Source organism: Numida meleagris, chromosome 9, assembly GCF_002078875.1.
Source record: "Numida meleagris isolate 19003 breed g44 Domestic line chromosome 9, NumMel1.0, whole genome shotgun sequence".
In the NCBI taxonomy this organism is placed as follows: Eukaryota; Metazoa; Chordata; class Aves; order Galliformes; family Numididae; genus Numida; species Numida meleagris.
Window position 1 is genome coordinate 18858793 of NC_034417.1, and position 16013 is coordinate 18874805.

Below are 16013 nucleotides of genomic sequence, written 5' to 3' on the forward strand. Positions count from 1 at the left end.
ATTTTTCAACTGAAAGTGAGTGAGTGTATCTGCAAGTCTGGAGAATGCTTTATATCAAAAAGTAATTGATGCACCTTAATGTGACACGTGTTCTGCCCTTTCCATTATTTTTCTAGGGTGTGGGGGTGGTGATGGCGTTGCTGGCGATTGCGTGGTATGAGATCCCATTTTTAGAAACGAACTTCTCTTCTGTTTTCCAGAACTATTCCATGGCAGTCTATCTCGTAAAGCAGCTGTCCTCTACGGTGCTACTGCAGAGGTTACGAGCAAAAGGAATACGGAACCCCGATCACTCGAGAGCATTAAGTATGTCTGATGTACTGCTCTTTAAAAAAGAAAAAGTAGCTTTTGTAAATGGAGGTTTGAAATAGGACTGTACTAACCGAGGCTTGGACTTCCTACAATTCTCTGGGTTTCGAGAATCTGATAGTGGCGTTCTTTGTATTCAGTTCCAATTCAAAGACTCTGAGGCTTTTGTTTGTGTTAGGAGCCGGTCCAGGAACCCTGTTGACACAGTGAAGAGAAAAATGCAAGAGAATCTCTTTCAGTTCAGTCATGCTGGTTTTGTTTCTTCAGAATACAACAACTGTATTTACATAGTTAACTGGTAATGCAGTACCTCAGCAAGCTGAACTAAATGGCAGAGACTGAGCCTTGATGCTGAAGTGCTGGAGGAAGGTCTTCATCGACGTGCTCTTTGTCCCTTTGGCACACTGTTGTGGGGTGGGCTCCCAGAGAGTCTGGCACAAAATTGCCTCCACTCCCTCCCTGCTCCTTTCCCAACTTGGTGTGAGCTTGCTGCTTTGTTGTTTTCTCTGACAAACGTGGTGGCAGAAGAAAAATGCAAACAAAATCTGCTACGCACCTTTTTTTTCCAAGGATAGTATGAAAAGACCACCACCTGCCAGCTGTTGGAGTCATGCTCCTTTGTGCTTTTTTGGGAGATGCTCAGATAATGCGCATTGTCCACAGGAAAGGGAGGAAATGAGCCCACCAGTAACTGCAGGGTCACAAAGCCAGTGGTGTATAGTACTGAGCAGTAGCTTCTGGTGCACAAAAATCCAGCTTTCCCAGGTGGCTACTGCTTTTTGTATGCAAGGGGGCAGAGCGAGGGCGTAGGTATGGTTCACAGAGCAGGAAGAACATGGAACTGACTTGTTCACTTAAACAATGACTGCTTATAAAGCAGTCGTGGTGGATAAAAATAGAGGCTGGGTGGAGATTGAAGGCTAGTGTATTAGCTCGTGTTAATATTTCACTGCAGTTATTTAAAGCTGCAGTTTTGTCAGGGTACTTCTGCTGTGATTTCCTACTTCTCAGTTTGATTTTTTTTGATCTTCAGTTGGAGGTTTTCTTGATGAGTGTTTCAGAGGTCTGCATAGCCTTGTCCATGTGAGAGTTACTGAAGCTTTTTTAAAAAACATACTAGAAGTTAACAGTAGTGTTACTGTTGCTCGTTGTGGTGGGGGCTTTTAAATAACTTTCAACTGAACAGTTGCATGCATGCAAAAATGGCATCTGTGTAGAAATATGTTTTCTAGGTATCTTGGTTTAAGAGCTTTTCCTGCTTTTACTTTTCTTCAATTGTCATTTATGATCTTTCTAGAGGTAAACATGGCTTACATTACACCTTTACTGTGCAAGTTAGAAACAATAGTTACTGCTGTTTGCCTCCAGCAGATACAGCAAACAAAGTTTAGCATACTCTTTCAGAATTTTTATTTCTGTTACCAAATATGTTTTAAATCAACTGTTAAATTAACTTACTTTCTTCCAAATTACAGTCAAAGAGAAACTGACTGCAGATCCAGACAGTGAAATAGCAACGACAAGCTTAAGAGTTTCTCTTCTTTGTCCAGTAAGTGTTTTTAATTCCTTTAAAAATGATTGTGATTTTAAAAAAAAATAAAAGCACACCCAAAAAACTGTGGCTTTTGAGGGATGAGCTTTTGGTAGAGGTTGGCTTGTGTGCCAGCTTTGTGGGAATAGGATCCAGTACTGAAATGAAGCACCTGACTTGCTGCTGAGCAGAGGAGTATTCCATTAACTTGAAGATGCCGTTCAAAATTACACGTAAGCATACATTTAAATCTGTCACGAGGTCATGCACGTGTGCAGCCTGGGTTCCTAGTGTTTGGCTGTGATAACACCACTCAGCAGGAAGGCAGGTGATTCTGTCTGTTAAAAACAGCTCTTCAGCCAGTGCCTGCTAGCAAAGAGTTGAGCATCTCTTCAATGAAGGTGATCGTATGCATTTGCATGTGCTGAATGTTTCATAGTCTGAGACAAAAAAAAATGAAGTGGTGATGTAGAGAATGTTCAAATAAAGCTTGTACCAAATGTGAAGTGGGGGAGTACAGTTCCAGCGAATGTGGAAGTGGCAGACTTGCTGTATCTTGACCTATTGTTTTTTTTAACCAAGTACATGTAGGGTTTAGCAATAGTTCATACCTGGCTTTGTTATCATTGGCTGAACTGCACAGTGTTAACATTATGTGTACTTTGAAGATCTTTGGGATGTGGTGCTCACAAACGCCTGTCAAACACCTTCAGAATACTTAATTGTTCTGTGTATTGATTGACGCAGTATCTTTATTGCAGTGTAACTTTTGAACCTCTCTTCAAGATTGAGGATAAATCTGTTTTCTGGTTTGGCTTGACACAAAATTCTCAGTTTTGAAATGCAAAAAGAGTCGACTTTATTCTTAGCGAGCTGAAGTTTGTTTCAGTAGTTACTAAATGTCTACTTCAACTCTGTCAATGTAAAGAAACACTTCACATAGCAAAGCTTTTCTATCTAAAAGCACAGTGGTTACATGAAAAAAAAAAAAAGAAGATTGTACATCTTTGTGTGGTATTCTCACAATCTTTGTTAAGGTTTTACCATCAGTATTGAGGTGGAGAACTGTAATAACGCATTGATAGAAAAATAGGACTTGGTTGTAAATAAATTTACCAAGTAAGGTAAATTACCTTTACAGATCAGAATTTTATCTTGTAAGTTTATAACCTTGTAACCTGTAACCCTGGAAACACAATAACCAGTACACACCACGCTGAAACTGCTGCAGACTGGGAATGCTGGAGTGCATCACCTTCACGCGTGGTAGTAAATCTTGCTGAGTTGCTTTAGTTGAACTTGTGCTGTTTGCATTTTCTTACTCTGGACAGCACGCTGATGATGCTGTTGCTTTTTTCTATCATTCTTTAGGCACGGTGTTTTTTTTACCACATTATCAGTTTCCAATACCAACAAAAATAATAAATCAATTAGTAGAAATTAAATGACGGTAAGAGTTTAGAAGTGCCCGTGTACTCATTATCCTAAGTTCATCCTCATGCATCTTCTGGAAGTAGTTTTCTGCTTTGGCCATAGTTGATTTGTCGAAACTGCCACTTGAGGCAGTTGGGTTTCTTCGTAGATTACTCTCAGTTTTCTGACACACTTCTGTTTGTCCTAATTGTGTCTATTAATGACTAAAGTTCTTCAGCTTTGATGTTTTGAAGCGTGTTTTTTCTTGCTGTCTGTGATTGGGGTGAGTTAGTGTTAGAGCAGGAAGGTGCAAGGTTGTTTTTAGGATTGCAATTTTACAAATACGTCAAGATGTCAAATTCTCTTTAGCTTTCTTATAGTTACGTCAGGAATGGAAACAGGATACCAGCTAGGCATTGGGTTGGAGCTCAGCAGAAGCCCTGCTTTTCTCCCTCTTTCCTCTTGGTTCTTTTCTGAGAGACGCACAAAATGGAGTCTATAGCCTCATTTATCTGTGTCATTTTAATACTTTCTACAAAACAGACATTATTTTCCAGCTTGTTCCCCAGTCACTGCTGTCTGATCTGGCCATAGCTCTTGGAGTAATCCATCACTGCAAAAGCTTTGTGGGACAGAGACTGCGCCTTCCAAACCGTCCTGTGGAAAGAAGGATGACTAGCATGATTCAGGCTGTCCTCGAGTTCGAATGCAGTTTTGTTAGAAGCTCCATGTTTTTCCTTCCAGATCTGTAGACATTTGGCTGAGGGAGAATTTTTTTTTGTCTGTGTTTTGGGCTGGCTTTCTAATGCGTGAGTGCAAAGTGGATGATTTGAAACTACGCACTGAAAATGCTTATTTAGTTTCCAGCAGCAAAACCAGAACTCGAAGAACAGTGCATCTTCAGGTCTGTCGATGTGAGGACGCTCTTCCTCCTGTCTCTTTCATTATGTGTGATTCTATCATGTACGTACTTGAGTGAAATAAATGGGATTGCGTATCTGGAAAAGGGTGACAGGTTTGGACTTGATAACCTTTATTTTGCCCTCAAAAAGTAATAATAAAAAAATAAAATAAAAGGTGGAGCTAGGCAGCTTACTCTGAATGTGTTTTGGATTGCTGCTGAGCTTTTTTTAGCACAGAGGCCTGCTCTCCCTCGGAGACCATGCAGCACAGAGAAAAAGCTGCCCTTAACTATTGGCTGAATCTGCCTCAGATGCAGCAGGCAGAGGCTGGGCTGAATCTGTGCTTCAGGAAAGCACTTGAATTTGTGCTTTTTGGGGTTTTTTTCTTCCCTCCTCCCGCCCTCGGAATAAAAATAAATCCTCAGGCTCTGCAGCAGGACCAAATATTTAGCTGAACAAAAATTCCAAATCTAGCATTTCACCGTAGGTTTTGCAGCTTTGTTTACAAATCTGTAACTCCTGTTTTGGGTACGTTCTTCGAGCATGAAAAGATAGCCACGTTTTGTAAGCTTGTAAAAGAAACGAATGCGGCGTTTCTTTTGCTGACAGCAGGCAGGAACCAGTAACAGGGCTGGGAGTTTTTCAGAAGTTGGGAAGCATCCCTCCTTTTATGACCTCTCCTTTTTGTCAGTTCTGACACAGCTTGGCCGGTGTGGCAGAGCTGATCCAGGCATTCGGTGCCAAAACTGGGGGAAGGAGACCGTTCCTGTTAACACTGTGTGCGCTGTTTGTCTGCGTGTGTATGGCTTCTGTGAAATCCAGGCACAATTTCTAGACCAAGAGCTTGTGGAAAGGTTTCTGGTTTAAATCTTTTTTTGATTTGGGACATCGGGATGTATTTAAGTTCTTCCTGCAGCGTGTGTCTTTGACCTGTCTTGTTTTCCTTTGGCATCGCATAGAAGCATCCAGTTTCATCTCCAGTACTCTTACTCTCTGTCCTCGCTGAGCTAGGAGACTCTCGGTGCCCGAAAGACAAATGAGCCATTGACTGCCATCTGGGAGATGAGGATTCATAATAGACGTGGGTCAGGGGCCCTTGCTTTGTTGGGGGCTGATTATGGGATAGAAATAATGTGCTTGGTCATGGATTTTAGGGGAGGGGGTGCCAGACACATGGCACATGCAGCACCTCCTGCTGCCCCAGCTCCAGCACCATTAGTGCAGGCTCCCCAGGGAGGTTCCTGCTTTCCTCCATCTGGTGGTGAGGTCTGTGACAGCGATGGACAGCCAGAGGGGACAGAAAAGAGCAGGATGCTGTAATCGAGCTGAATTTACTGAGAATGGGGTGGGGGGATTTCTGCTTACGGGGATCCAAAAGGAGGGGTGGAAAAAAGCATCATGGAGGAAGTAGTGGACTGTGAGTAGAGCCTTTGTTCTTGATATTGTTTTTAGTTTTGTGATATTCTGAGATTGAGTGCCATCCTGTGGCACCCATCTTGTATTGCTTGCAATCAGTATGCGTGACCACACTGCTTGCTTAAGCCGTACTAAAAACAGTTCCTCCTCCCAGCCACTGCTGGAATTGGCTGGAGGCTTCAAGTGAAGTCATAACATATATTTTGGTCAGTTATCTAGCTTCAAAATAGTTGGCATCTGTGCTTCTTAATAAATCACTGTGGTTTTATTCATGCAGGGAGAAGTCTCTTTTAGACTTGATTACTTTTTAGTGCAGTCAGTCCCTCCTAGAGTGCAACTTCACCAGAAACAACTGCTTGTTGAAGAAACTTTTCATCTCAGATGAATGTGAAATGCCCCCAGTCCAATCAGTGTTGCATTCATGGTAATCGTCTGTCGGTATTTCATGGCCTGGGTTGTCATTAATCTATCTAATCCAAATCAAGCTGTTCTGTTGCCGAATTCAGTCTGCTCACCTGCTGTGTGCAGCACCCCTGTGTTTGCCTGCTGTGCTCAGGCACTTGTCACACTGTTTGTACCAAGCGTGTGGGAGCTTTGTGCTGGCCTCAAAGCCTGCAAAGGGGAAGGAAAGGCTGTTCCTCTCCGAAAGCTTCTGTTAGCACTTGCTCTCCTGCAAGCCTTTTATCATGTTGAAAAGATGTAATGTATAATAGAGGCCGGCCAACCATTTGCATTTTGTGTAAGAAGGCAGAAAAATTTCAGGGTAACTCAGCTGTATGCGTAACAATGGTGTTTATTGCAGCAGAATGAGTATAAAATTGTTTCTTAATGGTTAATAGGTATGGTTTATATCATGAATAGCTGCTTTCTGACAGTTCTTTGGAGAAAGTGGTGAAAATAGTAAAAGAAAACAATCTCAATTAAAAAAAAAAAAAAACTTGAGGAAACAAGCTGTAACCCTGCAAATGCACTTCTGCCTGCATTCTGAGTGGTGGAAATTAACCAGGTAGTTCCAGTAGTGCCCTGATGGATGGAGTATGGACAGCAGTTTGAGCACACACTTTCTGAACTGTGAGTGAACAGGAGAGGGCTGACCCATGTTCATCAGATTTTTAATACTAATGAGTGTGAAGAATTATTTGTCATAACTTGTCCAGGACGCTGGTATGCTACGGGTGGTTGGTAGGCTCTGTGTAGTGTTACCAGGATAGAGAGGGATGTAGTCCTCAGTTTCCTTGATGAAATGTGGCTGAAAATGTGACTTCAGTAACATTTGTGTTGCCAGTCAAACCTAGAAATAAGGGAGGGAGGGAACAGTGTATTATGGCATGTATCTTAACTGAAACTTGGATTTGGGAAAGTGTTCTTGGGTACAATTCAGCCTGTCCCAGCCTCTTTTCACACGGAGAAGCCCTGTTTGTTAATCTAATGACAAGGTGATGCAATCTTGTTTTTTTTCTTTTTCCTGCAGCTTGGTAAAATGCGGCTAACTATACCATGTAGGGCCCTCACTTGCTCGCACCTGCAGTGTTTTGATGCCACTTTATACATTCAGATGAATGAAAAGAAACCAACTTGGGTTTGCCCTGTCTGTGACAAGAAGGCTCCCTACGAACATCTCATTATTGATGGGTGAGTACAACTTGACTCAGAATGAAGGCTGTAGCTTCCACTTTCTGTTACTGTGTTTGTGCAGTACAGAATGTGTTGCTCTGCAGTCTTGGTTACCTGGTTATGAGCTGTTTTAAGTCGCTGCGTCTTAGAATGTCCCTGCTGTTAAGAACTGCTTGCCAGGTGCGTTTTCATTCAGTGTTCTGGAAGAACTGTGGAGATCAGACTGAAAGTTCATAATAATGGAAGTAATTCCTTCCAATCCCAGACAAATTTTTTTTACCATTGTGCCTAAAAGTTGTCTGTTCTTCCAAATATTCTGTAATGATGGATTCCTAGTTGAAAATAGCACCTACTGACTTTTTTCCCCTCAAGTGGAGCAACTCCACAAATCTGGCATAATTGATAAGACATTTGTGTCAGATCAAATAAGTGCTGCCAGCACCCCCCAGATGCACGTACAATTTCACACTTGGAGTTGCTGTATGTAGAAAGCAACAGATCTATTCCCTGGTACTGTCTACCTGCAGAGCATTAGGGAAGCATGTGTTGGTGTCCATGAGAAAACACTAAATATGAATTCCTGAATTTGCAATTGAATTTTTTGGATAGGAGTTAGCTTTCCGGAGTGTGATAAAGGAGAACAAGAAATAGGGTTTCATGGAGAAATATGTGTTTTATGCTGAAAACAAACAGAAAAACAAAACTAGAACCTCAGAAAACCCCTCTCAGGCCCTTTTGGAGACACTCAGGTCTTCTACGGGCAGCTTTGGAATCGGGGACCCTTGGATGTGCAGGTCGTTGTCTTTGGTTTGAGGAACTGCGAGGTTTCTTGTGCTGTATAGCAGTAAAGACTTAACGGTTTCAGCCTCTAGCAGTGAAGACTAGGAGTTAGTAGATAATTAAAACAATGGATCATCCTTATTACCTCTGTCAGGTGTGGATGCTGGAGATTAGATGACAGAACAGTAGCATCCCAGAGAAAAGGTTATTTCTAGAAATGTTTTAACCTGGGAAAGAGTGAACTTTCTCACTAATTACAGCAAAGCTCTTTCGTAGGCAGAACCACATGAATAGTCTTGGTCAAAAGCTGGAATTCACACTGGGAGTGATGTGATGCCAGGATCCTCAATGCTTTAGGAGACGCAGATAGGAGAAGAGTATGTGAGTTTAGATTCCCATGCTCAGCCTTTGTTAGGAAGCTTTCACTTAAAGAAAAAAGAGCTTTCTGGAAATGCTGGCCCTGAAATACTCAACTGTAGGGATTGCTTTAAGATTTGGGCTTTCTCAGTTAAATGCTGTTGAAAATAAATATAGGTAAGTTAAGGGGTTGTTCATGTTTGTTTATGTTCTTCCTTTATTTTGGAAATAGAGAGTTCTCTGTTGTGAGATCTGGAGGGTTCTAAACCCATCTTTTAAGTGAATATGCAGATCTGTATTTGAGGTAGCTTTAGAAAAAAAAACCAGTAACTCCGTTTTAATAAGGCAGTGGATGAGGGAAGAAAAGAACAGCAAAAGTTCTCAGTTCTTTTTCAACACTTCTTCAAACTTACACCGACTAATAATAAAGATATTGGGTTAGAAATAAGTTAAGCTCTTTCTGAGGATGGATACTAAAAGATTTTGATTGACAGGTTGTTCATGGAAATCCTCAAGTATTGTACAGACTGCGATGAGATTCAGTTTAAGGAGGATGGCTCGTGGGCTCCTATGAGATCCAAGAAGGAGGTGCAGGAAGTAACTGCGTCTTACAACGGAGTTGATGGTAAGTCATGTCTTGGGACGTGTGGACTGAGCATCATACTGTTGAACTGTGGAGTTGATGCCTCCTTTAACTTGGATGCAATATGCTTATTTTTGCACGTGGTAGGTAGATTTTGGTGAACGTTTGCAGGAAAGATTGCTTGAATAATACCCAGTTGGGGCTGATGGTTCTTCTTAAGGAATAAGTAATGTTATGTAAGTTTGCTGTCTCCAAGTTATTTCTGGAGGCAGTATAGCAAGCTGTGATGTTATGGTGATTGTATTGTTGTTGTAAACTACAGTTACTGTTGTCTTACCTCGTACAGGATGCATAAGCTCTTCTTTGGAACATCAGGTGTCTTCTCACCAGCAATCAAACAAAAACAAGAAGGTAGAAGTGATTGATTTAACCATTGATAGCTCGTCAGATGAAGAGGAGGAGGAACCGTCTGCAAAGAGAAGCTGTCCTTCCATATCTCCAGCATCACCAATGAATAATAAGGGGTGAGGGTTAAAAATGCAGGCCAATGCAGAGCGAATGTATTTGCAACAAAGTACTGACAAACTTAAAAATAAAGCCTACCTAAATTATACCCAGAGTTAGTAGCTTATCACAAATTCATTCAATCTTGGCTCGCAAAGCCTGAAAAGATTGGAATACAAAAATGTTAGATACGATATATTCTGTTATGTGAAGCACGCGTATAACACTATGAAGGATATACAGCCCATAAATGAAGTTGAATATATACATGCTTTTATAGCTCTGCAATATTAACATCGTCAAGCGTGTAACACGATGCAGGTTTTTAATTGCGTTTGTGAAAATGAGTATAAAATCATGCAAGAGGTTGTGGCTTAGAGGCATGTTTTTGTGGCTTTGGAAATGCTTTTCTTCCGTAGAGAAATATAAGAGCAGCACATACGGAGAGCGAGCAGTGAGAAATATACTTAGGTGTGGTATGGGAGTGTACAGGTTTTGCCAGTAACTGCTGCCAGTAGTGTAGTAATAAAGAATGCCAGAATAACCTGATTACACCTAAGTAGCCAGGCTGTTAATAGCACCCTGTTTACATAAACATGTGGGGATGAAAACTGAAGCTAAACCTATGGGATCCTGCCCTTGAACTGATTACTACTCCGGTGATGTAAACGACTCAATGATCACTTAAAACTCTTCAAGGCCTTTTTGGCTGTGTTCCATTGTTAATTGCCTCCTAGAGTACAACTGTTGTACTGTAAGGCAGATTTGTACCTCCTTTTGGGATACAAAATGCCTTAGGGTTGTCTTGTCCCAGCTTAGGAATATATGTAGAATCTTTGTAGCAGAGATCCCTGTACCATTTGCAGTGAGTCTCATCAGTTTCTTCTGTTAAGACTGAGCTTTCCTTTGCTTTAATTTTGCTGAACTTCAACTGTTTGGGTGGCATTCTGTCTGGAACTGAATTGGTTTTCTGATTTAGAAACTTCCATGCAAGAAAAAAGCTTGGGGAACTTGTGATGCTCAACCTCTTTCCCCTACAAGTCTAGTGAAGCTTTGAAGGGGAGCTGTTACATGCCTGTCACGATGTTCATAATGTGTACTGAGGTTGTTAAATTTGAGAATAGGAACATCCAGCATGGAACAGCAATAGAAATATAGAAATCTTCAAAGGATGTACTTATGGTCTTGGCTTTAAGGCTAAATTTTACTCTTTAAACCTTTTGCTTTTTCTAGCATTTTGAATTTACCCCATCAAGCATCTCCTGTGTCAAGAACACCAAGCCTTCCTGCTGTTGATACCAGTTACATCAACTCATCACTTATCCAAGACTACAGGCATCCATTCCATATGACACCTATGCCTTATGACTTGCAAGGTAAGCTTCTGTACTTACAGCTATGAACAGTCAGCTCTCTCAGCAATTCTGACTATTACAAATGGATTCAAACATGCAGTTGTTTCACAGTCCAGTTGTGCAAAACAGTATTTTTACATCCATGGAAGATGAGGTGGTATTTTAAGAGAAAGAAGGCTTAGGTTAGTGTCTTAAGGTGTCAAAAGCCCTGATTTCTTCCATGATCTGGTGGTGAAGAGAGTCTGAAGTGTCATTAGTTTTACGCTGAGTAAATTTATTTCATTTCGAAATTTGGTGGGAGAAACTGGGAGGTGCTTGTTTGTTTTGAGAAACGTGACTCTTTTTCTTTGGCTCTTTCCAGGTTTAGATTTCTTCCCTTTCCTGTCAGGAGACAATCAGGTAAGTTAAGGAAAATCAAATCATCTGGCAGATTGCTTTCCTGAAAAGGACTTGCTGACTTGGGTGTATAGGCGAGGAAAGAGCAGATCGGTAACACGGGTGTGAGTGCAGGCAGACTGTAGCTCTTTTGTGCACACAGGATGTAACCAAACATAAGCATTGTCCTAAATATGGATGCAAGATAAGGCATAACAACAGATAAAGCCTTCTCTTCAAGGGCTTCAAGCTATTTATCCACAGATGTATTGTGGAATGACCCTTGGGTATGGCTGAAAATACACAGCCACCTCCTGAGTTTTTACAGACTTTAAGTCTGCGTGACCTTTCTCCATCTGACAGTGCTAGGCCCCACCACTGGGACTCTTGACAGTCCTCTACACAACTTTAAGTCAGGGCAGCTCTTTTTTTCTTTTTTCCCACTGAGGCTGTGTGCCTGTTCACGCTGTTTGCTGCCAGAAGGGTGCTGGGGTGGTTCACCCACCTTTCGTTCCTCTGCTCCTGTTCTGCAGTCTCAGGTAGGGGTATGGTACTAAACACAGAGGGACTTCCATGTCATTACTAGGACCAGAGCCTGCTTAGCAGAACTTGGGTTCAGAAAAGCTATCTTGATATTCAGTAGAAACACAGACATGAGAATTATCCTGAAACGAGTATTGCCAAAGTCTGGTGTTGCAGCGGTATGGCATAATTATACGAGTGCCCGAGCGTCAGGAAACAAGGCTAAATGGCCTGTGTGGATGTTTCCTCGTAGTGAAAAGAAATATGAAGAGCAGAATTACCATACAGATGGATTGCATTTAAAATCTGGTTCTCGATGAAGGAAGTTCTTGCCTTTTGGGTGCAGCCTGTCAAAGAGAGTAACTTTGGACAGCCCTTGCTGCTTTCTGATGGGCCTAAGCATGCTATTTCTAAATGCACTTTTGTCAGAAGTATGCTTTCCTCCACCAGCAGTGATTAGCACATAGTTTCACCAGCTGTAGCTGATGACTAATGAGCAGAGGGTTGGCAAAATGATTCTTTGAATTTTGGGGAATTGTTCCGCCAAGGAACTGTATGGAGAGGTAAAAGAGTGCTGCTGCTTGCCATTTCTTACTGTTTGGCTGTCTCGCAATGCCATTGCCTTTCTAGTGATTTTTTTTCTTACTAATTGGCAGTATTTCCCATTTCTTTTGGCTTCGGAAGCCAGGGGCTGCAGAGGTAAAAATTCACTGCGTTGATCCTCTTACCTTACTGAAAAGTTGAGTGGGCGAGCTGGTGTGTAACCCAGAAGCTGTCAGAGCTGTAGCTTACAAATATATTCTTTTTAGCTGGTCTGAATCAAAACAATGGTGTCTGAAATGTAACTTGAAAATGTTGTTTTTCCCCCCCCAGCATTACAACACATCCCTTCTTGCCGCTGCAGCCGCGGCAGTTTCCGCATCAGATGATCAAGAACTCTTACACTCTCGTTTTTTCCCATACACTTCATCTCAGATGTTTCTCGATCAGCTAAATGCAGGAGGAAGCAGTTCTCTGCCAGCCACAAACGGTAGCAATAGTGGCAGTAACAGCAGTCTTGTTTCCTCCAACAGCCTGCGAGAGAATCATGGTCATCCAGTTGCAAGTAGGAGCGGCGCGGACACGGCGTCTATCTTTGGTATCATATCAGACATTATTTCGTTGGACTGATTTTTTTTTTGGAGCAAACGAACTTGTCAGAGGAAGTCTTTGTGCTTGGTTTTACTTTATGTTAGAAACATAGACAAGTTTTGTTTTTTTTCCTCTTTTAGGGAAAAAAAAATTTACGTGTACAGAGAACAAAACTATATTTTCAGTTTTACTTTTGTATATAAACCTAAGATGGCCTCACTGATAAAAATAACAAAAAAAAAACCACGAAGCGAAACAAACACACAAAAAAAAACCCACAAAAACAAGGAACTTCAATTTTATGGATGCTGAAGATTTTACACCTGTGCATTTGTCATGTGAGTTACTTATTTTTGCCCTTAGTTTGGACACAGATGGCATTATTTTCTTCACAGTAACATAAATGGGAAAAGGAACCGAACTTCTAAAGTTCAAACTTTCAGGAGGTGTTTTTTCTTTTCTTTTGGTTTATTTTTATTTTTTTTTTTGCCTCTTGGAGACATCTATATTTGGTGGTGGAATGTAATTCCCCCATCCCATTTTAGTGCAGATTTCGTTGTGCTTGAAGTGGAATAAACCCTACCCAGCCTGTTCCACACCGTTCCCTCAGTTTGCAGTACTTAGCCTTTCACGAGTGTTTATTTGTCATTTTTTGTTCTGTGTGTGCCCCTCTGTTCAGCTGACTTTCTTTTTTTTTTTTTAATTCCGTGCTTTAATCAAGCATGTTGCAAGCTCATTAGTGCACCAATTATTCTGGAGGGCCAGACTCAATAAAATGTCGGGCTGAGAAACGTTTTGGCTGTGTTATGTGGGACGAGACCGAATTTTCATAGGACCTAGCCCCAGATGAGAGCACTGACACATCTAACTGTAGGTTTTTCTTCCTAATAGCTTACTATGAAATCCTTTGAAAGTAACTTCAGATCCTAATCACAATATTAAGCATGTGTCAACTTTAAATGTGTGGAGCTGCTCGTGCTTTAAGATCAGCCATGCGTGTACAACGGGCCCACTGGGCTGGGGCCTGTCTCCTGTCTGGGAAAAACCTCCTTTTTAGCTGCACTAGATCCAATTTCTGCTTCAAAGTGAACTTGTCAGCAAAAGGAAGAAAACACAAATGGCAGCGCGCTATTGCATGCTTTGTGCAGCTGGTAGCGGCCTTGGTACACTGTCTTCTGAGTTCACCTTCATCCAAGTTAAGTTGATATTAAATGTTTAATGTGAGTCTGGTAAACCAAAAAGAAAAGGAAAAAAAAAAAAAAAGAAAAGCCCAACGCCCTTCCATGCACTTAAACGAATCTCTACTATTGGAGTCTCTTAGGGTTGTGGGGTTCCTATTCAGTTGTCTCTTTGCAGTTGCTTTGATTTCCCATTCTTTTCAGCACGCTTACGTTGAACTCGGAGCCACGCTTGCTTCCTGGTTTTGTTTCTTTCTTTTTATTTTTCAGCCGTGCGTGACATAGGAAAATCTGTTTGTTTTTTTTTTTTAAGAACTGCTGGATCGTTTGGGCTGATCCGTTCTTGTTACAGAGAAATGTGTAAATAGCTGGAATGCAGTTTTTCAGGAGATTCTTTAAAGTAAGAGTAGGGGGAGGGAAGGAGGTGATTCTCTTGTGTCCCAAAGTCCGCGCCGGGGGAGAAGTTATTTCCTCTGGTGTGAAAACTATTTTTGTAACTGGTTGAAAGTGCAGGTAACAGGTTTATCAGGAAAGAGAGTAAGGAATACAGAGGTTAGCAGATGCTTGTCTGAGTTTTTAATGTCCCAAGCTGTTAATTGCAGCTAGTTGCTTTGAGCATTGACGAGGGCCACCTTTTGCCTATGAAGTTGTCTCAAGATATTGCATTAATTAAAAAAAGAAAAAAAAAAGAAAAAAAAGAAGAAAAATGTCAAAAAAAAGAAAAAAAAAAAAAAAAAAAACACGTTAATCCAAGTAGCATTAGGTATTGCTGTATGATCAGTTGTATGGTTCTTTGAAAGGTTCACATGATTATGTGGCATCAAAATTGTTTTTAGTGTTTTTACAGCATCCCTCTGCCACTAAATAGTTGACTTGAATTTTGAAAACAAACGTTTGTGTTTATATGTATATGTGTGTGTATATATGTATTTATAGATCTGTGTGTGTGAGTTAAAAGTGAGTTAAATAGTTTTTCCCATGCATGTGTATTTCATACATATCTGGCTGATATATATATATATATATTTCACCATACACCGATTTTATAATTTATTAAATGTCAGTTAAAAAGGAAAAAAAAAAAAAAATAATAATAAAAGGATAGAAAATGGGAAATACTTATTTTTTAAACTCAGTCTGATTTTGAAGTGATTAAACCTCCGTTAGGAATATGTCTCATACATTTTAGTCGCGAGCACTCGCCCGGTAGCGGCGGAGCCTCCGCTTTGCGCCATGCCTCCGTGTAAAGCCGCGGCCTCTCCCACCCCCTCCGAGCCAGAGACGTTTGCAGAGCTCGTGGCCGTGCAGCGTTCCCATTGACTGTGGGTGAAGACGAGCTGAGGAGCAGCTTGGCGTCCGTTTCCACGACGGTATTCAAACCCTTTCTCGTTCGCGTAGAAAACCCATTGCGGCGAGCGTGTGGTCAGACACAATCTGGCACCTTTCTGCCCCACGCCTGGTGATGTCTTCCGCTCCTCCCGCGTTGCCCCGAAGGGAAGGAAGGCTGCTGGCTTCCCTGCTGCCATCTCCAACCTCGTTGCTCTGCGAAGGAGGGAGAGAAGCGTTCCCGAAACTCTTTGCGGCGTTAATCCCGTACGCTTTGAGGATTCGCGTTTCGTGCCGGGGTGCGCTGTGTAGTCGATAATCTCTGTGCCTCTGACCACGGTTAACGTGACTTGCTAGAAGTCTCAGCCTGAGTTCTCGAAGTTCCCTGCAAATGGAACCCCACATCCCCCCCCCCCCCCCCCCCCCCGTCAGCCTGCAGATCAGTGCTGCTGGCTCGTGTCCCTGAGCTCCTGCAGGGGAAGGCTGGGCTCTGCACCGCAGGTGCTCCACGTGGGGTCAGGATGCGCGCACGGCACTCACTGCTGCTGAGCCCCTGCACGGTCACTTTGTCCAGCTGCAGCGGGGGGGCCACGCTGACGGGGAAGGGGCTCTTCGGGATCGGGTCCCCCCCGTACGTCACCCCCACGGACAGCTCGCCCTATGGGGCACGGAACACAGCCGATATGGGGCGCTGCGACGCGCTGCCCCACACGGACG

General features: G+C 42.1%; 1 protein-coding gene across 3 annotated transcripts in view; it reads left to right on the forward strand.

The window, feature by feature from the left end:
* PIAS1 (protein inhibitor of activated STAT 1) overlaps positions 1 to 15058 on the forward strand; it is a 51437-nt gene extending 36379 nt beyond the window's left edge. For 2 of the 3 annotated variants that reach the window (XM_021407009.1, XM_021407010.1), the window contains exons 7-14: positions 201 to 306; positions 1785 to 1858; positions 7043 to 7203; positions 8817 to 8947; positions 9252 to 9429; positions 10643 to 10785; positions 11126 to 11163; positions 12535 to 15058. In XM_021407009.1, the coding sequence (XP_021262684.1) occupies positions 201 to 306; positions 1785 to 1858; positions 7043 to 7203; positions 8817 to 8947; positions 9252 to 9429; positions 10643 to 10785; positions 11126 to 11163; positions 12535 to 12831 (1128 nt within the window). In that variant the 3' untranslated portion in view covers positions 12832 to 15058. The remainder of the gene's footprint in view (positions 1 to 200; positions 307 to 1784; positions 1859 to 7042; positions 7204 to 8816; positions 8948 to 9251; positions 9430 to 10642; positions 10786 to 11125; positions 11164 to 12534) is intronic. The other variant, XM_021407011.1, reaches the window with a different exon arrangement.